Source organism: Oncorhynchus clarkii, unplaced genomic scaffold (genome assembly GCF_045791955.1).
Source record: "Oncorhynchus clarkii lewisi isolate Uvic-CL-2024 unplaced genomic scaffold, UVic_Ocla_1.0 unplaced_contig_13588_pilon_pilon, whole genome shotgun sequence".
NCBI classification, from domain to species: domain Eukaryota; kingdom Metazoa; phylum Chordata; class Actinopteri; order Salmoniformes; family Salmonidae; genus Oncorhynchus; species Oncorhynchus clarkii.
This window is the reverse complement of record NW_027258535.1, coordinates 15892-37190: the sequence shown is the minus strand read 5'-3', so window position 1 is coordinate 37190 and position 21299 is coordinate 15892. Positions and strand designations below refer to the sequence as shown.

The window sequence follows — 21299 nt, the reverse complement described above, 5'->3', positions numbered from 1 at the left end:
TCTTCTGACTGGGGGAGGGGTTTTATTGATTAGGACCTGTTGAGGATAGTATCTTCTGACTGGGGGAGGGGTTTTATGGATTAGGACCTGTTGAGGATAGTATCTTCTGACTGGGGGAGGGGTTTTATTGATTAGGACCTGTTGAGGATAGTATCTTCTGACTGGGGGAGGGGTTTTATTGATTAGGACCTGTTGAGGATAGTATCTTCTGACTGGGGGAGGGGTTTTATGGATTAGGACCTGTTGAGGATAGTATCTTCTGACTGGGGGAGGGGTTTTATGGATTAGGACCTGTTGAGGATAGTATCTTCTCACTGGGGGAGGGGTTTTATTGATTAGGACCTGTTGAGGATAGTATCTTCTGACTGGGGGAGGGGTTTTATTGATTAGGACCTGTTGAGGATAGTATCTTCTGACTGGGGGAGGGGTTTTATTGATTAGGACCTGTTGAGGATAGTATCTTCTGACTGGGGGAGGGGTTTTATTGATTAGGACCTGTTGAGGATAGTATCTTCTGACTGGGGGAGGGGTTTTATGGATTAGGACCTGTTGAGGATAGTATCTTCTGACTGGGGGAGGGGTTTTATGGATTAGGACCTGTTGAGGATAGTATCTTCTGACTGGGGGAGGGGTTTTATTGATTAGGACCTGTTGAGGATAGTATCTTCTGACTGGGGGAGGGGTTTTATTGATTAGGACCTGTTGAGGATAGTATCTTCTGACTGGGGGAGGGGTTTTATGGATTAGGACCTGTTGAGGATAGTATCTTCTGACTGGGGGAGGGGTTTTATTGATTAGGACCTGTTGAGATAGTATCTTCTGACTGGGGGAGGGGTTTTATGGATTAGGACCTGTTGAGGATAGTATCTTCTGACTGGGGGAGGGGTTTTATTGATTAGGACCTGTTGAGGATAGTATCTTCTGACTGGGGGAGGGGTTTATTGTTCTAGACATTAACCCGCATCGCCTGCAGTAGTATTTGGGAACGTACAGTATCTTTCATATCAGCAAAGAAATAATACATTAAAAAAAGCTGTTTAACTGAGTACATATCGTTTTGTAGGGTTATGGTTCCCACACGGCCGTGTCTTCATGTTTACATCGCTTGTTGTACAGAGGGTTCCCACACGGCCGTGTCTTCATGTTTACATCGCTTGTTGTACTGAGAGTTCCCACACGGCCGTGTCTTCATGTTTACATCGCTTGTTGTACAGAGGGTTTCCACACGGCGCTGTCTTCATGTTTACATCGCTTGTTGTACTGAGAGTTCCCACACGGCCGTGTCTTCATGTTTACATCGCTTGTTGTACAGAGGGTTCCCACACGGCCGTGTCTTCATGTTTACATCGCTTGTTGTACTGAGAGTTCCCACACGGCCGTGTCTTCATGTTTACATCGCTTGTTGTACAGAGGGTTTCCACACGGCGCTGTCTTCATGTTTACATCGCTTGTTGTACTGAGAGTTCCCACACGGCCGTGTCTTCATGTTTACATCGCTTGTTGTACAGAGGGTTCCCACACGGCCGTGTCTTCATGTTTACATCGCTTGTTGTACTGAGAGTTCCCACACGGCCGTGTCTTCATGTTTACATCGCTTGTTGTACAGAGGGTTTCCACACGGCGCTGTCTTCATGTTTACATCGCTTGTTGTACTGAGAGTTCCCACACGGCCGTGTCTTCATGTTTACATCGCTTGTTGTACAGAGGGTTCCCACACGGCCGTGTCTTCATGTTTACATCGCTTGTTGTACTGAGAGTTCCCACACGGCCGTGTCTTCATGTTTACATCGCTTGTTGTACAGAGGGTTTCCACACGGCGCTGTCTTCATGTTTACATCGCTTGTTGTACAGAGGGTTTCCACACGGCGCTGTCTTCATGTTTACATCGCTTGTTGTACTGAGGGTTTCCACACGGCGCTGTCTTCATGTTTACATCGCTTGTTGTACAGAGGGTTTCCACACGGCGCTGTCTTCATGTTTACATCGCTTGTTGTACAGAGGGTTTCCACACGGCGCTGTCTTCATGTTTACATACGGCGCTGTCTTCATGTTTACATCGCTTGTTGTACAGAGGGTTTCCACACGGCGCTGTCTTCATGTTTACATCGCTTGTTGCACTGAGGGTTTCCACACGGCGCTGTCTTCATGTTTACATCGCTTGTTGTACAGAGGGTTCCCACACGGCGCTGTCTTCATGTTTACATCGCTTGTTGTACTGAAGACAAGACGGAAGACATAGCTAATTAGCACAGGTGGCCACCTATCTAACGTGCTCTGGACACCTGTGTGTAAGTAACTGGGGAGGAAGTGTAGTTATTCAGCTGGAGGCACACGCAGCGTCTGGATCTGGGCCAAACTGCTACAGGAAGTCTAGCATTTTTTGTTGTCGAAAGATTCTTTCTCACTGATTAGAAGTAGTTGCATTAGGTAGTTGGATTAGGTGATGAGAAGAGTACACTGGTAAATAAATGTTGTAAATAATCATATTACACTGCCAATACTGTGTTGTGATGTATCATTCTTCTATTACAAGTGTATGGACTTCCTGCTCTCTTCTTCTACTACAGGTCATCTAAAGTGTATGGACTTCCTGCTGTCTTGCCATTGACTGCATTGTTGTTGTTTCCACCAGCAGGACAACATGAGTGGAGAGAAGGAAACATTGCTGGAAGAAATCGAACAGAGTTTACACCCTCTAACGGAGGATAATTTACGACACCTGTGTGAACGCTGTGGAATAGATGGCTCCCAAGTTAAAGGAAAGAGCCATCGCTCGTTGCGACGTAAAATCATGGAGGAAATGTGGGAAATTGCTGATTCAGTCAAATCGGAGGAGCAGGGAATGTCTTGGTTACTCCAACTGAAAGATGACATCAGGAGGATACAGGAAGAATCTACTGTGGCACCCATGAGGCCCAGCCAGTCTGATGATGATGATGCTACAGACTGCGATGAAGAATGGGACATGGAAAACAAGGATTGGTGTCTTAGCAACGGACTGGAGGCAGAGCCAGCTCCAGAGAACCACACCCCAGAGCAGAGGCAGAGGGGTGTGAGTATTTCCCAGAAAGTCTCAGCAGTATTTCCTTGACTCCTCTCATTCTCTGGACCTCCTGTTAAATATTAATTTCGAGGAGAAAGTCCAAGGAGGAACCTCAGGTAGTCTCCTTAATGCATTTTATAGCAGGAGGCCCAGAGAAGTGAGAGGAGTCAAGGAAATACTGCTGAGACTTGAGGTTTTTAAATGACTCGACCAGTAGGAGAGTGTGTCCTTCCTGATTTATACTGGCTCCCTTTTTGTGGTTTTCAGGACATGTCTCTCCCACCCGCCTCCCCTCTCCCCGAGTCCCCAGGTCCTGCCTCTCCCGCTGGCACATTATTACTGGGTTTGAAGAGGGTTTCTCTGCGGCTGGTTGACTGCAGGAAAACACTAGGACTGAGTGGAACTACGAGAGGAGGAGAAGAGAAGGAATATGGAGATTCAGATTCGATGTCATCAAGTAGAAACAATGGTGTGTATTAGACAACAAATCTGCTTCTGTAGCAGTTCATTGATTGGTCAATATTTATTCATTGAGGCAAATTTGCTTAAGGTAACTAACTATTCAGTGTTGTATAGCAGCTCATCTGTGTTGGATGGGGAAGATACTTCAACACTAGTTCATTATGAAAATCTTTAGTACATGTGAGGAACCTTAACATCATGTCTTTGTTTCACAGGGGACAACCCTAACGGTCGCTCGCTCAGTGGGAGGGTCTTATCATCTGGGAAGGCTCCAGGGTTGAAAGTGATCCAGCGACCTTATAGCTGTGATGTATGTGAGAAGAGTTTCACTCAATCAGGAAACCTAAGAAGACACCAAACAGTACACACAGGAGAGCGACCATATGTCTGTCCTATATGCGGAAAGAGTTTCCTTATGTCAGGAACACTGTCTAGACACGTGAGAACACACACAGGGGAGAAACCATACGGCTGTCCTATATGTGGAAAGCGTTTCCGTACGTCAGGACAATTGACTATACACAAGCGAACACACACTGGAGAGAAACCTTATCGCTGCGATCAATGTGGGAAGCGTTTTACTCAAGCTTGTTCCATGACTGAACACAAGCGAACACACACTGGCGTGATGTTCCACTGCTCAGACTGTGAGAAGAGCTTCCCTACATCGGTGAAGTTGAAACGGCACCGGCAAACGCACACAGGAGAGAAACCTTATCGCTGTGATCAATGTGGGAAGGGTTTTGCGAGAGCTTATTCCCTGACTGAACACAAGCTAACACACACAGGAGAGAAACCATATGTCTGCGATCAATGTGGGAAGAGATTTACTAACTCGGGAACACTGACTTTACACCAGCCGACACACACTGGAGAGAAACCTCGTGCTATATACAGCTGTAAGCACTGTGAGTGGAGTTTTGCTCATTCAGAAGACCTAGCAAGACACCACCAGAGAAAACACATGTGGGAGGGTATTCATGTCTGTGATCAATGTGGGAAGAGTTTTGCAAGTTCTGGAGACCTGAATATACACAAGCGAATACACACAGGTGAGAAACAATATGTCTGTGATCAATGTGGAAATAGTTTTGCTAGTTCGGGAAACCTGAATATACACAAGCGTATACACACTGGGGAGAAACCATATGTCTGCGATCAATGTGGGAAGAGCTTTGCCTCATCTGGATTCCTGACTAAACACAAGCATATCCACACCGGAGAGAAACCTTACAGTTGTGAACAGTGTGAGAAGAGATGTGTTTCCAAAGGAGAGTTGAGAACGCACCAGCTTGTACACCCCAGAGAGAATTCTCTCTTCCTGTGTGATCGATGTGGGAAGAGCTTCACACACATGGGATCCCTGAATGTACACATGCGTAGGCACACAGGAGAGAAACCCTACCGCTGCGATCAATGTGGGAAGAGCTTTATTCAGCCAGTAGAATTGAAAATGCACCAACGAGTGCACACTGGAGAGAAACCCTACAGCTGTGATCTATGCAGGAAGAGATTCGCTCAGTCAGGACTGCTGACTGTACACAAGAGAACACACACTGGAGAGAAACGTTATCAATGTGATATATGTGGGAAAAGATTTGCTCAGTCAGGAAACCTGAAGAGTCATCAGAAAACCCACACAGGCAGAAAGAGAACCCGCACAGGTGGAAAGAGAACCCGCAAAGGCGGAGAGAAAATCCCCACAGGCAGAGAGAGAAGTCAAACAGACAGACTGAATCACCACCACACCTCCATCCTCTCAGGCATCAGTTCTCAGGATCCCTCTGTGGACTCTGGGTAAACATCACAGGATCCCCTCTGTATTGACTCTGGATAAACATCACAGAATCCCCTCTGTAGACTCTGGGTAAACATCACAGAATCCCCTCTGTAGACTCTGGGTAAACATCACAGAATCCCCTCTGTATTGACTCTGGGTAAACATCACAGAATCCCCTCTGTATTGACTCTGGGTAAACATCACAGAATCCCCTCTGTAGACTCTGGGTAAACATCACAGAATCCCCTCTGTATTGACTCTGGGTAAACATCACAGAATCCCCTCTGTCGACTCTGGGTAAACATCACAGGATCCCTGTATTGACTCTGGGTAAACATCACAGGATCCCTGTATTGACTCTGGGTAAACATCACAGGATCCCTGTATTGACTCTGGGTAAACATCACAGAATCCCCGTATTGACTCTGGGTAAACATCACAGGATCCCTGTATTGACTCTGGGTAAACATCACAGGATCCCTGTATTGACTCTGGGTAAACATCACAGGATCCCTGTATTGACTCTGGATAAACATCACAGGATCTTTGTATTGACTCTGGGTAAACATCACAGGATCCCTGTATTGACTCTGGGTAAACATCACAGAATCCCCTCTGTCGACTCTGGGTAAAATAGCCCACTCTGTATTCCATATACAGTGTACATTGGAGGTGGCAGAGTATGAAGTGCTGCTGGATATGTAAGACACACCAAGTCATATTGGTTAGTATTTTGTTACAATACGAATATCCGCTAGTGATTTTAATGTGCGTTTGTGCCTGACCACGTCCACCGGGAATTCTTATTGGTCGATAGTGGCCATGTTTTTAAATTTACCAGCCTAGAATATATTGCCTTATGAGACTTTTGTCCATAGAGGGACACCATTATCAAGTTTCCTGCAGATCAGGTCATTCGGTTGCAGAGGAGTAACGGTTTTTAAGTGTTTTGGCAGAAAATCCATCATGGAGGCACTTCTGGTTCTGAGGCAAATGTGTTCCTTGTGAGGAGAAGGATATATATATATATATACATACTGCATTTCATGACTTTAGGTCAAAACGGGGGTGAAGAGAGCACGACCTTTTCAAAGTTTGCATTTTCATTCTATTGTTATAGCGCCACCATCTGGTTAAATCGGTGTGTGATCTCTAAAAAGGGCAGGATGCATCATTCATCCAAGTTTTGTCAAAATCGGGCCAGTAGTGTCAGATAATCGCGTGTGACAAACCTAAAAATGTACAAACGGGATAAACAGGGGGGGGGGGGGACGGGACAAGGTCAATATATTCCAGATGAGGTCATGACATTGGTGATCTGTAACCGCTGAACCGTGATGCAATAGGGGTGGGTTCCTACGCTTAGACGTTGCTGACCACTGACAGCTCTTACAACGCCTGGATAGGTATTTCACCTATCAGCTAACCTGGTGAGGAGGAGGCGCTCTGCAGACCGTGTCCTGAAGTAGTTTAGCCGCGCTCTGTAGAGTAGCTATTTTCTCAAGTTTTCTCAAGGAACTTGTGACATTCCTGGATTACTCATTATATTAATGAAGTCTGATTCAATCAACAAATACGATCATTCATTTTATTAAATTAAAAAAGGTTACGGGTCCAAGACTGTACATATCTGGTGGCTGTGTTGGCAAATCGGGTCCAAGACTGTACATATCTGGTGGCTGTGTTGGCAAATCGGGTCCAAGACTGTACATATCTGGTGGCTGTGTGGGCAAATCAGGTCCAACACTGTACATATCTGGTGGCTGTGTTGGCAAATTGGGTCCAACACTGTACATATCTGGTGGCTGTGTGGGCAAATCGGGTCCAAGACTGTAGATATCTGGTGGCTGTGTTGGCAAATCGGGTCCAACACTGTACATATCTGGTGGCTGTGTTGGCAAATCGGGTCCAAGACTGTACATATCTGGTGGCTGTGTGGGCAAATCGGGTCCAAGACTGTACATATCTGGTGGCTGTGTTGGCAAATCGGGTCCAAGACTGTACATATCTGGTGGCTGTGTTGGCAAAAATCACTACATATCCCATCGTGCCAAGTAGGGAGAGGCTGCCCGTTGTCACAGTTCCAAGACCAGTCAGAAACGTCCAGCTAAACCCCTACGTCAATGACGTCGGTGGATCTTTAAACTGATCTTAGGTCTGTGTTAAGTAGCAGAAAAAAAAACAACAGATGGCTCGAACCAGTCATGACGATTCAACAAAACAATAAATCCTTTTCAACTTTCTTTGTCTCTGAACTTACAATAGCTAGCCCCAAGTCGTTATATGTTTAATTTTGCTCTTTGCCTCATGACTCCTGCATACTTTGTTGACTACAAACTTTCTTTACCCAACTGTGGGACAGGCTGTTTGTTCCCACACTCAGGACTCGGACTCTCTAATGGGTTACACAGACTTTTGGCCTCCCATCCTATTCTAACCACCTCTCGCCAGTTTCGGTATTCATGTTACGTGATGAAATTGCTGTACAATATGATCTCGTTGCCATCTGATGCACATTCAGATGTCATAAATCAGCACTGCAGAGCTCTCCCTGTCCTCTGCCGTGCCTTGATTGTATTACTGTTGATTAAATATCTGGAAATGTGCATGTACAGCCTGGCCCCTCTACTGTTGCTAGCCACAATTGGGCTCTGATATCTGCTTCACTGATTTCTGCTCTCGTAAAAGCCTGGGTTATCTGCACGTTAACACTAGAAGCTTATTACCTAAAATGGATCAATTGAAAGTGTGGGTTCACAGCTCCAAACCAGATGTGTTGGTCATTACTGAGATTTGGTTAAGGAGTGTTTTGAATACTGATGTTAACCTTTCTGGTTATAACCTTTTTCGGCAAGACATGTCTTCCAAAAGTGGGGGAGTGCTCGGTTGTCTCCATCAAGTCTGTCCTCAAACAATCTGATTTGCTGGTTTTAAGCATTACACTTTCAAATAGCTCTTTGTTGACTGTGGCTGGATGTTGTTGTCCTCCATCGGCATCGACCTGTACCCTACCTGCCCTAAGATCTCTCTTGGCCCCTTACACTAAGTCTGAATTTGTCTGCTAGGTGACCTAAACTGGGACATGCTTAAACCACCACCTGTGTTTGTAATGGCTGCTCAGTGAAACAGCCTGTCCTGATTTGTCATAGATGCTTGCTAAAAAAACTTCTTAATGAGCAAGCCTTCCTTCATGAACTGGCCTCTGTAAAATGGTATAGAATCAGCTTGATTCCCTCTGTCGAAGACGCTTGGACCTTCCTTTTAAAAATTGTTTCAGTGGTATTGTTAACATCCCCATACAGAAAATTATAATTAAAAACAGTAACTCTTGCAGAGTTGCTCCACCTCAAGAAATGGATTTGGCGACAGGCTCGGCACATGCATACTCAGGCTGACTGGCTCTCGTTCAGGCGAATGAGAAATAAGTGCACTCATCTCTTAGATGTTCTTTACCATTCGGCCATCACATTTGCCACCAATGCTGCTGCTTATAGGACACATCACTGCACTCTATACTCCTCTGTAAACTGGTTATCTCTGTATACCAGTCGCAAGACCCACTGGTTTAATGCTTATTTATAAAACCCTCTTAGGCCTCACTCACCCCTATCTAAGATAACTACTGCAGCCCTCATCCTCCACATACAACACCCGTTCTGCCAGTCACTTTCTGTTGAAAGTCACCAAAGCACTCACATCCCTGGGTCGCTCCTCTTTTCAGTTCGCTGCAGCTAGCGACTGGAACAAACTGGACAGTTTTATCGCAATCTCTTCATTCAAAGACGCATACTTTTGTCTTTGCTTTGTGTAATGCCCTTTGTGCTTTTGTCTGTGCCCAATAATGTTTGTACCATGTTGTGTTGCTGCCTTGCTGTGTTGTCTTTAGGTCTCTCTTTGTTGTGTTGTCTTAGGTCTCTCTTTGTTGTGTTGTTGTCTTAGGTCTCTCTTTGCTGTGTTGTTGTCTTTAGGTCTCTCTTTGTTGTGTTGTCTCTCTTATCGTGATGTCCTTTATTTTTTAAATCCCAGCCCCCTACCTCCAGGAGGCCTTTTGGTAGGCTGTCATTGTAAATAAGAATTTGTTCTTAACTCACTTGCCTAGTTAAATTAAATAAAACATTTGCATATCCTTGCTTCAAGTCCTAAGCTACAGGCAGTTACATTTGGGTATGTCATTTATAGGCAAAAATTGAAAAAAAAGGGTCCGATGTTTAAAAATGAACCTGAATCTAGAAAATGAATGGTGATGTCGCTTCTGCACACTGGAGACTCCACTCTGCAGCAATCTTCCAGTCGATGACATGCACACAGCCATTGGTTGACGCATGCAACATTATGATGGAAGCCGGGAACCGAATCTCATAGGTGAACGATATGTTCATTTGGCTCCCTGGTTTGCATGCTGCTGCTACTGCTTTAGGAGCTCAAAACAATTATATGCAGATAATTTACTAAATATTTATATAAAGAGGGTGAATCCTCACTGAGGAGAAGGCGCCAAGCTGATTTTTGTAGTGCTGTAAAAAGAGATCTAATTTGTCCAGGAAAAATATATATTTGAAGGCGCATTTCATGATCTGACAATGGTAGCCTACTTTTTTTGCGCTTTACATTGGAGATAAAAAATCAACCTAGAACCATAAGATTTAAGTATTTTGAAAGAGCCGTTTCCAAGACAAATGAGCCGGCTCGGAGCCAGTGTTTTATTAATAGTCCATGTTTTAATTAAAATTGAACACATACCACTTTATAATAAGATGAAATACACATCTCTTTGGAATACCTTTTTGTTTCACTTTACTAATTCTTCAGTGAACAAATAAAAATGCATCAAGTTTTACCTGAAGTGTAAGATTACAGTTACACGAAGCGTCATCCATGTATTTATTCATAATAGAATATAAAAACTCTCGATACTCGATTGCTGTGGCCTGCGTGACTGAACGTAATAACGTCAGTCAAAGCGGAAGTGGCTGCTAAAGATGGTAGCTGACAGTCGTGCTACTTATGTAGCTTTCAAGCGATATGTTATTCTCTTAATAAACAAAATACAATATCCACAGGTCAACTTTGTTTTGACGTAAAGGATCATTAGCTGAAACTGAAGAGATATGGGTAGCTAGCTATCTACCTTTTCCACATGGGGGGAAAAAACGGTGGGCAGATGCTTGGTAGCTACCTAACGTTAGCTGTTTTCTACAAGGTACCTGGTAAGTTGGTAACTTATGTACTACAACCGGATGTTTTTGTGCACCTATGAACGACGTAGCTGGGTTTTCAGCGTTCATATGATACCAATTCCAGTTTTGTGACGCGCAAATAAACCCGGCAGTGTGACTGTCACACAAACATTGTTGTTACTAACTAGTCCTTGGTGAACTTAGCTTTACACGTTAGCTAGCCAGATAATGCGCCGTTGCAAAGATGAGTGGGTCATATCAACCATAGTTTTATTTTCATGTCGATGCCTTTTAAACGACGTTGTGAAATGCCGCAAGCAGTTGATTTGGTTGCGGCAATATTGACGTGCCATGGGTGTTGCCAACTATTTTTAAGGAAGATTAGCTGGAGTACCACCGTATACACACAACCTAGCGGTCAAACAATGAAAGTTTTTTTTCACCATTCCCTTTCCCATAAGGGATTTTTAGAAACACTTAAAATAAGGGCGTACCCTGGCGTGACATTTTGATAACCGTGTAAATCTTTTTAGGACAAGATGACTTATCAATATATTCTGCTCTATTTACTCTTAATTTCAAATAATAATTCGTATCAAAGTAAATATGCAGGACTACAAGTCCCTGCAAGCTAACTTCATGTCATAGCTAGCTGACACATGTACTAACAGGTAGTGTCAATTTAAAACGTGCACAAGACAGTTCACAAAATTGTCAATTTAAAGAAATTACAATTTATTAATTACTACATTTAGCTAGCATTAGTTAATCCAGATATTCTTTTGCATCAATTCGGCAGGCTCGTCCAGATCACCATGGCATTTATAGTTCCTTATGATAGCCACATTAGCAGCTAACTAGCGTTACATTTTAGGGGGTAAATACAGGCAACGATGTTGATAAGTCACCTTGTCCTAGAAATATTTACACTGTTATCAAAACGTCACGCCAGGGTAAGTCTACACAAAACACAACCCTTATTTGAAGTGGTTCTAAAATCTAAAAACATTTCCCGTTTGACAACTAGGCTTTCTGGGTATTATGACTCATAGTCATAAAACCCGGAAATGGTTTAATATTTTTTTCGCCGTGAATTTGTGCATTTTAGAACTACTTTGTGTCGTCTTACCCTGGCGTGACGTTTTATAACCTCACAAATCTCTAATGGACGAAGTCACTTTTATCAATAATTAGCATTGCTAATTTTGGAGAGCAAATTGAGGCTAATATTTTAATCAAATTCACCTTGCCCTAAGATAATTACAAGGCTATTAAAGCTCATGCCAAGTTGAGCCTACACCAAACACACGTTTACTTTTTATTTTTTTATTCACCATGTGAAAACTGAATGGCGGGAAAACTATTGGAGCCATTTCTGTGTTTTTATGGTTATTATAACGTGTCAACTGTGCCGGTATATTGGCTCCTTGATTAGTCGCTAGATGACGTTTTAACGTTGCCGCGGTGACGTCACAGAACCAATTTGCCTTATTGTTGCACAATTGCGTTTTCTACCTCCGTTCCATTTGTTCTTTTCTGCTTCTCCAGCTCTCGTTTACGGCAGAATTGAGTGGGAGAACTCGCTAAATGCTATCCAAACCATAGAAATCTTCAAAGGCAGCCTGAAATGTAGCTGAAATTGTCGCTAGCACCGTTTACCAATAAAAGTCAACTGGTGGGTTCTGAAAACTCATAGATGACGTTTTCACCTGCCCATGTTCTGAGACAGGTTCATGCAATTGGTCCATTCTAAATCAAATTTCACATACATTAAGACAACATTAAATCAAGAATAGTCTGATAGGTGACAATATTAGCCTATCACTTGTTAATGATGCGTTATCGCTTGTGGATGGTGATGTATTATCCACAATGCCAAGCATCGGCCATCGTGGTGTAAAGCTCGCCACCATTGGACTCTGGAGCAGTGGAAACGTGTTCTCTGGAGTGATTTATTACGCTTGTGCCAGGAGAACGCAGTGGTCTGGGGCTGTTTTTCATGGTTCAGGTCCCTTAGTTCCAGCGAAGGGAAATCTTAACGCTAAAGGGTGGATTCTTTGAACAATCTAAAATACTTAGATTTTGTTAACTTTTTTTGGTTACTACATCCATACGTGTTATTTCGTAGTTTTCATGTCTTCACTATTATTCTACAATGTAGAAAATAGTCAAAATAAAGAAAAACCTTTTGAGTAGGTGTGTCCAAACTTTTGACTGGTACTGTATATGCCCATAAAATCTTGATATTGTATATATTGTCCAGTCGTCTTTTAAATAACTCTGGTGGATCAACCCCTCCCGGTCTTGACGTAATCTCTCAACTACTGGAGGTGAATGATTTACATTTGGCATTTCAGTCATTTAGCAGATGCTCTTATCCAGAGCGATTTACAGCAGTGAGTGGATACAATGTTCGTGCGGGTTGCAAGCACCATGCTTTCTTTACCAACTGAGCCACAAAAATCTCCTGAGTTCCCTTGAAATGTTTTCAGGAGAAGATGCCACAATACGCTACGGTAGACAGGCGGCAGTTCATGAATACCCCCTTTATAATTGAATTGTGTAAAATGACACGTTTCCAAAGGGTTTGCCAATAAAAGGGTTCAAAATAAAGCCTTTTCCCTGCGCAGTTCTGTTTCTCATACGCACAGCGGGTCCGTTGTCAGGGAAGCTAACGTTGCTGCTAGCGGGTCCGTTGCCAGGGAAGCTAACGTTGCTGCTAGCGGGTCCGTTGCCAGGGAAGCTAACGTTGCTGCTAGCGGGTCCGTTGCCAGGGAAGCTAACGTGGCAGCTAGCTCACGGGTCCGTTGCCAGGGAAGCTAACGTTGCTGCTAGCTAACGGGTCCGTTGCCAGGGAAGCTAACGTTAGCTGGCGAACGGTTCTTGTGGACTAGGAGACTAACTTTAATAATAAAAACATTACATAAACATACAGACTAAGGAAATACTGTTCTCTCTTACAAAGGGGCCTTGGACACTCACTTACCTTTGACATGAAGAATCTAAATGTATTAAACAAGTCCCTTCGTTGTGTAGTCGACAAACTTGGCAATTCTTCTTAATTAAAAATTCCAACCAAACATCTGAATCTCACAAATAGTGGCAGCCTCTTGTGGCTGATCTAGGATCAGCCTACACTTAGATCTACAGTAGTTGCATTAGGTGATGAGAAGAGAACACTGGTAAATGTCGTAAATAATCATATTACACTGTCAATACTGTGTTGTGATGTATCATTCTTCTATTACAGGTGTATGGACTTCCTGCTGTCTTCTACTACAGGTCATCTAAAGTGTATGGACTTCCTGCTCTCTTCTTCTACTACAGGTCATCTAAAGTGTATGGACCTCCTGCTGTCTTCTACTACTACAGGTCATCTAAAGTGTATGGACCTCCTGCTGTCTTCTACTACAGGTCATCTAAAGTGTATGGACTTCCTGCTCTCTTCTTCTACTACAGGTCATCTAAAGTGTATGGACTTCCTGCTGTCTTCTTCTACTACAGGTCATCTAAAGTGTATGGACTTCCTGCTGTCTTGCCATTGACTGCATTGTTGTTGTTGTTCCCAACAGCAGGAAAACATGAGTGAAGAGAAGGAAACATTGTTGGATGAAATCGAACAGAGTTTATTTACTCTAACTAAGGATAATTTACTTTACCTGTGTGAACGCTGTGGAATAGATGGCTCCCAAGCTAAAGGAAAGAACCATCGCTCGTTGCGACGTAAAATCATGGAGGAAATGTGGGAAAATGCAGATTCAGTCAAATCGGAGGAGCAGGGAATGTCTTGGTTACTCCGACTGAAAGATGACATCAGGAGGATACAGGAAGAATCTACTGTGGCACCCATGAGTTCCAGCCAGTCTGATGATGATGACGATGCTACAACCTGCGGCGAGGAATGGGACATGCAGGACAAGGATTGGTTTCCTAGCAACGGGCTGGAGGCGGAGTCATCTCCACAGAGGCATACCCCAGAGCAGAGGGAGAGTGGTGTGAGTACATCCCAGTCGGAAAGTATTTCTGATTCTCAACAGTCTGTCTTGGATTCTTCTTGATTCAGAATCCTTCTATACTGTACAGACATTGGAGGAGAAGATCTGAGGTTCCTCCTCCTTGGACTTTCTCCTCCAATGCTTTTTGAGGAGGCAGAATAGCCCGATTGAGGAATCAAGGAAAGGAAAGGAAAGAATCAAGGAAAGACTTGAGATTTCAAAATGGAAAAAACAGCAGTGGACACCTTCCTTCTCTGAGTCAAGATTACGTTCAGTGCTAAAATGCCAGCCGAGATCTAGCGCTCAATTATTATTATTTTTTAAAACACGCCACCCCCCTAAAAATGTCCGCCTATGCAACATAAACCTAATAAAACCAGTTCTGTAGTCTGTGCAGTAGACTTAATACATTATCACAGCATATTGGCTATGTTTGGCCTGCCAATATTGTTCTTCTCAGGCCATATCATATTTTAGAACTTGAACTCTGATAAAATGGATCAGTTGATGTATTTACTTGCGAGGCACAGCTGAGCATAAATTTAAATAATGTGCTTTTTTTATATTACTTGACTGATGGTACCGGCATGGTTATCGTTGGCATGGTGACCACTTCTTTAAATAAACAGAAGTTACAAGGCTTTATCATTGGCATGGTGACCACTTATTTACATAAGCAGGAGTGTTTCCCTCCATGCTTCATCTAGTCTCTATTTTGGGGATTTCCAGGACAAGCCACCTTCCTCCCTCCAGTCCCTGGGTTGTACCTCTCCCAGGAGTGCCTTACTGCGGGGTCTGAAGAGGGCGTCTGTGTGGCTGGACGACTGCAGGAAAACACCCGGGCTGAGTGGAACTGTGAGAGGAGGAGATGAGGAGGAAGAGGGAGATTTGACTGATCAAAGTAAGTAGGAGGTTTTAGTGGTGTGTTAATGTGGTCTGGGGGTTAAGGGGTGTGTTGGTGCATTAATAATGTGGTCTGGGGGATTAAGGGGTGTGTTGGTGCATTAATGTGGTCTGTAGGAGGAAGTAATATTGTTTTGACAACACAGCTGTGTGATTCAACTTCTCTAGGACTGATAGTTTATGATGAAGACTTACACTGTATTCACTGTTTTATAAATTGTTTTGTTTACACAGGAGAGAGACATGACTATCCTGGATCCTCTGGGGCACCTCCACAACATCCTGATGCTCACAAGGCAGAGAAAAGTCTCTCCAGATCAGAACACCTCGAGAAACATGAATGGAGACCCACAGGGATGAAACCTCACCGCTGCTCTGACTGTGGGAAGAGTTGCAAATCTTCATCAGCACTAAAAAAACACCAGACAATCCATACAGGAGAGAAACCTTATAGCTGTTCCCAGTGTAGGAAGAGTTTTGCTCAGTTACAAGAACTGAAAGTACACCAGAGAACACACACAGGAGAGAAGCCCTATAACTGTGATCAATGTGGAAAGAGTTTTTGTTATTCAAGCCAGTTTAAAGTACACCTGCAGAGACACACAGACGAGAAGCCTTATAGCTGTTCAGACTGTGGGATAAGCGTTTGTACCTCAAGTCAGCTGTTATTGCACAAGCGAACCCACACAGAAGAGAAGCCTTGTAGCTGCTTACTGTGTGAGAAAAGATTTTCATCAAAATATAGTCTGAAATTACACCAGAGGGTCCACACTGGAGAAACTAATTATGGCTGTGATCAGTGTGAGGAGAGTTTCACCTCGTCGGCAGACCTCAGAACTCACCAGAGAATCCACACCGGAGGGAAACCTCACCTCTGCTCCCAGTGCGGGAAGCGCTTCCGCCAACAGTCTGGCTTGAAAAGCCATGAGAGGATTCACACAGGAGAGAAACCTTTCCAGTGCTCCCACTGTGGGAAGACGTTCAGCCACAGGGCCACGTTTAAGGCACACCAGCGGACTCACACCGGAGAGAAGCCTTACCAATGCTCCCAGTGCAGGAGGAGTTTCTCCCAAATGGGCCACCTGAAAGTACACCAACAGACGCATGCTAAAGTGAGGTCTCACCTCTGCCCACAGTGTGGTAAGGGCTACTACTCTCTAGACATCTACAATGCACACATGAGAACACACAACGGGGAGAAGACTCACCACTGCGCCGACTGTCCCAAGAACTTCCTCACCCTGACTCAGCTCAAAACACACCAGCGGACACACACAGGAGAGAAACCGTACGTCTGCGACCAGTGTGGGAAGAGCTTTGCTGAGTCGGGAAGCCTGACTCTACACCAGCGCTCGCACACCGGGGAAAAACCTTACCACTGCTCTGAGTGTGGGAAGAGCTTTGCTCGCTCCGGGGCACTGAAGAAGCACCAGCTTACACACACTGGGGAGAAGCCTTACAGCTGTGGTCAGTGTGGGAAGAGGTTTCCCAGGTCAGATACTCTGGCTACACACATGAGAACACATACAGGAGAGAAGCCCTATAGGTGTGATCCATGTGGTGAGAGGTTCTCCTATCATAGGTGCCTGGTGAAACACATGAAAACACATGTAGGAGATACACCAGCCCTCGAGCGACCAATCACCCTAGGCCTCGGGGTTGAATGACCTATCCATCAACCAATCACACCAGGCCTAGGGTAAAATGGAAATAAATGTCTTACAGATTTAAATATGAACAGCATGGTAGCAATTGAAAGAAAAAATGTTGAGCACACAACAGTTCACCTGACACAAGACTGAATCCAAACATTACTGTTGATTTGATATTTTTCTGTACTTCAGGCCACATTGATAACATGTTACTGAACAGCCATGGCGTTCCAATTTCAACCTGTATTCGGGTGTGAGTGTGAAGCGTTCATGGCATATAATAATATTATTAGTATTATTATTCAATATTGTTATTAATATGGGTTCGTTGCTGAGTGTTGTAACATGGTGCCAATTTCAAGGCTATATTTCTTGAATTGATTTCAGAATGTGTTGACCCTGATTTGTTAGACCCCCCCCCCCCCCCCCCAGCATTTACAAGCTGAATTGTTATGTTGTTGACTTGTTTATACATTTAGGATGTTTCTAAAAATCTGTTTTATACCAGGTTCTAACATGCATCCTTTTGTCCTGATCTGGTCCACATTCTGATTGTGATCACATTTTAAGACCGGGTGTAGACAATTAAAGGACACATTGCGATCAGATCTTCCTGCCTACCCCCGGAGGTATTCAGGCACACATTGTGCAGATGCATCTGGACAGATGGTTGCTGATAATGGGCCTCTCTATACGCCTATGTAGATAATCCATACAAAATTAGCTGTTTCCAGCTACAATAGTCATTTACAACATTAACCATGTTTACACTGTATTTAAGATGAATTTGATGTTATTTTAATGGACAAAATGTGCTTTTCCTTCTAAAACGAGGACATTTCTAAGTGACCCCAACCTTTTGAACGGTAGTATATGTTTATACATAAAGCTACAGTCATAGTCCCAAATGGAACCCTATTCACTAGAACATATAAAGCTACAGTCATAGTCCAAAATGGAACCATATTCTCTAGGACATATAAAGCTACAGTCATAGTCCCAAATGGAACCCTATTCTCTAGGACATATAAAGCTACAGTCATAGTCCCAAATGGAACCCTATTCACTAGAACATATAAAGCTACAGTCATAGTCCCAAATGGAACCCTATTCACTAGGACATATAAAGCTACAGTCATAGTCCCAAATGGAACCCTCTTCTCTAAGACATATAAAGCTACAGTCATAGTCCCAAATGGAACCCTGTTCTCTAGGACATATATATAAAGCTACAGTTGTAGTCCCAAATGGAACCCTATTCTCTAGGACATATAAAGCTACAGTCATAGTCCCAAATGGAACCCTATTCTCTAGGACATATATATAAAGCTACAGTCGTAGTCCCAAATGGAACCCTGTTCTCTAGGACATATATATAAAGCTACAGTCATAGTCCCAAATGGAACCCTATTCTCTAGGACATAAAGCTACAGTCATAGTCCCAAATGGAACCCTATTCTCTAGGACATATAAAGCTACAGTCATAGTCCCAAATGGAACCCTATTCACTAGGACATATATATAAAGCTACAGTCGTGTTCCCAAATGGAACCCTGTTCTCTAGGACATATATATAAAGCTACAGTTGTGTTCCCAAATGGAACCCTATTCACTAGGACAAATATATAAAGCTACAGTTGTGTTCCCAAATGGAACCCTATTCTCTAGGACATATAAAGCTACAGTCATAGTCCCAAATGGAACCCTATTCACTAGGACAAATATATAAAGCTACAGTTGTGTTCCCAAATGGAACCCTATTCACTAGGACAAATATATAAAGCTACAGTTGTGTTCCCAAATGGAACCCTATTCTCTAGGACATATAAAGCTACAGTCATAGTCCCAAATGGAACCCTATTCACTAGGACATATATATAAAGCTACAGTTGTGTTCCCAAATGGAACCCTATTCACTAGGACATATAAAGCTACAGTCGTAGTCCCAAATGGAACCCTGTTCTCTAGGACATATATATAAAGCTACAGTCGTAGTCCCAAATGGAACCCTGTTCTCTAGGACATATATATAAAGCTACAGTCATAGTCCCAAATGGAACCCTATTCACTAGAACATATATATAAAGCTACAGTCATAGTCCCAAATGGAACCCTCTTCTCTAGGACATATAAAGCTACAGTCATCGTCCCAAATGGAACCCTATTCACTAGGACATATATATAAAGCTACAGTTGTGTTCCCAAATGGAACCCTATTCACTAGGACATATAAAGCTACAGTCATAGTCCCAAATGGAACCCTATTCACTAGGACATATATATAAAGCTACAGTTGTGTTCCCAAATGGAACCCTGTTCTCTAGGACATATAAAGCTACAGTCATAGTCCCAAATGGAACCCTATTCACTAGGACATATATATAAAGCTACAGTTGTGTTCCCAAATGGAACCCTGTTCTCTAGGATATATAAAGCTACAGTCGTAGTCCCAAATGGAACCCTATTCTCTAGGACATATATATAAAGCTACAGTCATAGTCCCAAATGGAACCCTATTCACTAGAACATATAAAGCTACAGTCAGTTGTAGTCCCAAATGGAACCCTATTCTCTAGGACATATAGTGCACTACATCTGACCAGAGTCCTATGGGAATAGTATCTTGTCATTTTGGGTTTCATCAAAAGACTACATTTTCTTTATTGCTGTGCCGGTGTACAAGTAGAGTTATTCAGTTATCTATTACCCCCAAGTTGTCAATAAAAAAAGACATTGACTAACAATATGAGTGAAATGTGTTTTTACTGCAATGACAAACTGACAAATTGTTTTGCGATTGGGCATCGGCTAGATTATTACCTGTGACCTTACCCTGCCTATCCCAGCGCCAGTCAGAAGGTAGATTAGTAGTTTAGTCCACCTCCCAGCAGGAGCTCCACACCTGTGACCTTACACTGCCTATCCCAGCGCCAGTCAGACGGTAGATTAGTAGTTTAGTCCACCTCCCAGCAGGAGGGAGGCTCCACACCTGTGACCTTACCCTCCCTATCCCAGCGCCAGTCAGAAGGTAGATTAGTAGTTTAGTCCACCTCCCAGTAGGAGGGAGGCTCCACACCTGTGACCTTACCCTCCCTATCCCAGCGCCAGTCAGAAGGTAGATTAGTAGTTTAGTCCACCTCCCAGCAGGAGGGAGGCTCCACACCTGTGACCTTACCCTCCCTATTCCAGCACCAGTCAGAAGGTAGATTAGTAGTTTAGTTTAGTCCACCTCCCAGCAGGAGGGAGGCTCCACACCTGTGACCTTACTCTATCCCAGCGCCAGTCAGAAGGTAGATTAGTAGTTTAGTCCACCTCCCAGCAGGAGGGAGGCTCCACACCTGTGACCTTACCCTATCCCAGCGCCAGTCAGAAGGTAGATTAGTAGTTTAGTTCTCCTCCCAGCAGGAGGGAGGCTCCACACCTGTGACCTCACCCTGCCTATCCCAGCGCCAGTCAGAAGGTAGATTAGTAGTTTAGTCCACCTCCCAGCAGGAGGGAGGCTCCACACCCGTGACCTTACCCTGCCTATCCCAGCGCCAATCAGAAGGTAGATTAGTAGTTTAGTCCACCTCACAGCAGGAGGGAGGCTCCACACCTGTGACCCTTACCCTATCCCAGCGCCAGTCAGAAGGTAGATTAGTAGTTTAGTCCACCTCCCAGCAGGAGGGAAGCTCCACACCTGTGACCTTACCCTGCCTATCCCAGTGCCAGTCAGAAGGTAGATTAGTAGTTTAGTCCACCTCCCAGCAGGAGGGAGGCTCCACACCCGTGACCTTACCCTGCCTATCCCAGCGCCAGTCAGAAGGTAGATTAGTAGTTTAGTCCACCTCCCCGCAGGAGGGAGGCTCCACACCCGTGACCTACCCTGCCTATCCCAGCGCCAGTCAGAAGGTAGATTAGTAGTTTAGTCCACCTCCCAGCAGGAGGGAGGCTCCACACCTGTGACCCTTACCCTGCCTATCCCAGCACCAGTCAGAAGGTAGATTAGTAGTTTAGTCCCCCTCCCAGCAGGAGGGAGGCTCCACACCCGTGACCTTACCCTGCCTATCCCAGCGCCAGTCAGAAGGTAGATTAGTAGTTTAGTCCACCTCCCCGCAGGAGGGAGGCTCCACACCCGTGACCTTACCCTGCCTATCCCAGCGCCAGTCAGAAGGTAGATTAGTAGTTTAGTCCACCTCCCAGCAGGAGGGAGGCTCCACACCTGTGACCTTACCCTCCCTATCCCAGCACCAGTCAGAAGGTAGATTAGTAGTTTAGTCCACCTCCCCGCAGGAGGGAGGCTCCACA

General features: G+C 44.1%; 3 protein-coding genes across 5 annotated transcripts; all 3 read left to right on the top strand.

The window, feature by feature from the left end:
- Positions 1-2641: 2641 nt before the first annotated feature.
- LOC139397199 (uncharacterized) lies at positions 2642-3523 on the top strand. Its single transcript, XM_071144073.1, has 2 exons — positions 2642-3052; positions 3311-3523. The coding sequence occupies exons 1-2, from the start codon at positions 2642-2644 to the stop codon at positions 3521-3523; spliced, it is 624 nt and encodes a 207-aa protein (XP_071000174.1).
- Positions 3524-3782: 259 nt separating this feature from the next.
- Positions 3783-5306, top strand: LOC139397198 (zinc finger protein ZFP2-like). Its single transcript, XM_071144072.1, has 2 exons — positions 3783-4314; positions 4498-5306. The coding sequence occupies exons 1-2, from the start codon at positions 3921-3923 to the stop codon at positions 5304-5306; spliced, it is 1203 nt and encodes a 400-aa protein (XP_071000173.1). The 5' UTR covers positions 3783-3920.
- Positions 5307-10401: 5095 nt separating this feature from the next.
- On the top strand, positions 10402-18020 carry LOC139397202 (zinc finger protein 431-like). 3 transcript variants are annotated; one of them, XM_071144078.1, is made up of 5 exons: positions 10409-10492; positions 13713-13921; positions 14035-14457; positions 15187-15358; positions 15595-18020. In XM_071144078.1, exons 3-5 carry the CDS (start codon positions 14044-14046, stop codon positions 17025-17027), a joined length of 2019 nt encoding a protein of 672 aa, XP_071000179.1. In that variant the 5' UTR covers positions 10409-10492; positions 13713-13921; positions 14035-14043; the 3' UTR covers positions 17028-18020. The 3 variants fall into 3 exon arrangements, with proteins under 3 accessions (XP_071000176.1, XP_071000179.1, XP_071000178.1); XM_071144075.1 differs by lacking the exon at positions 13713-13921 and having other exon boundaries at positions 10402-10485; XM_071144077.1 differs by having other exon boundaries at positions 13713-14457.
- Positions 18021-21299: the final 3279 nt, after the last annotated feature.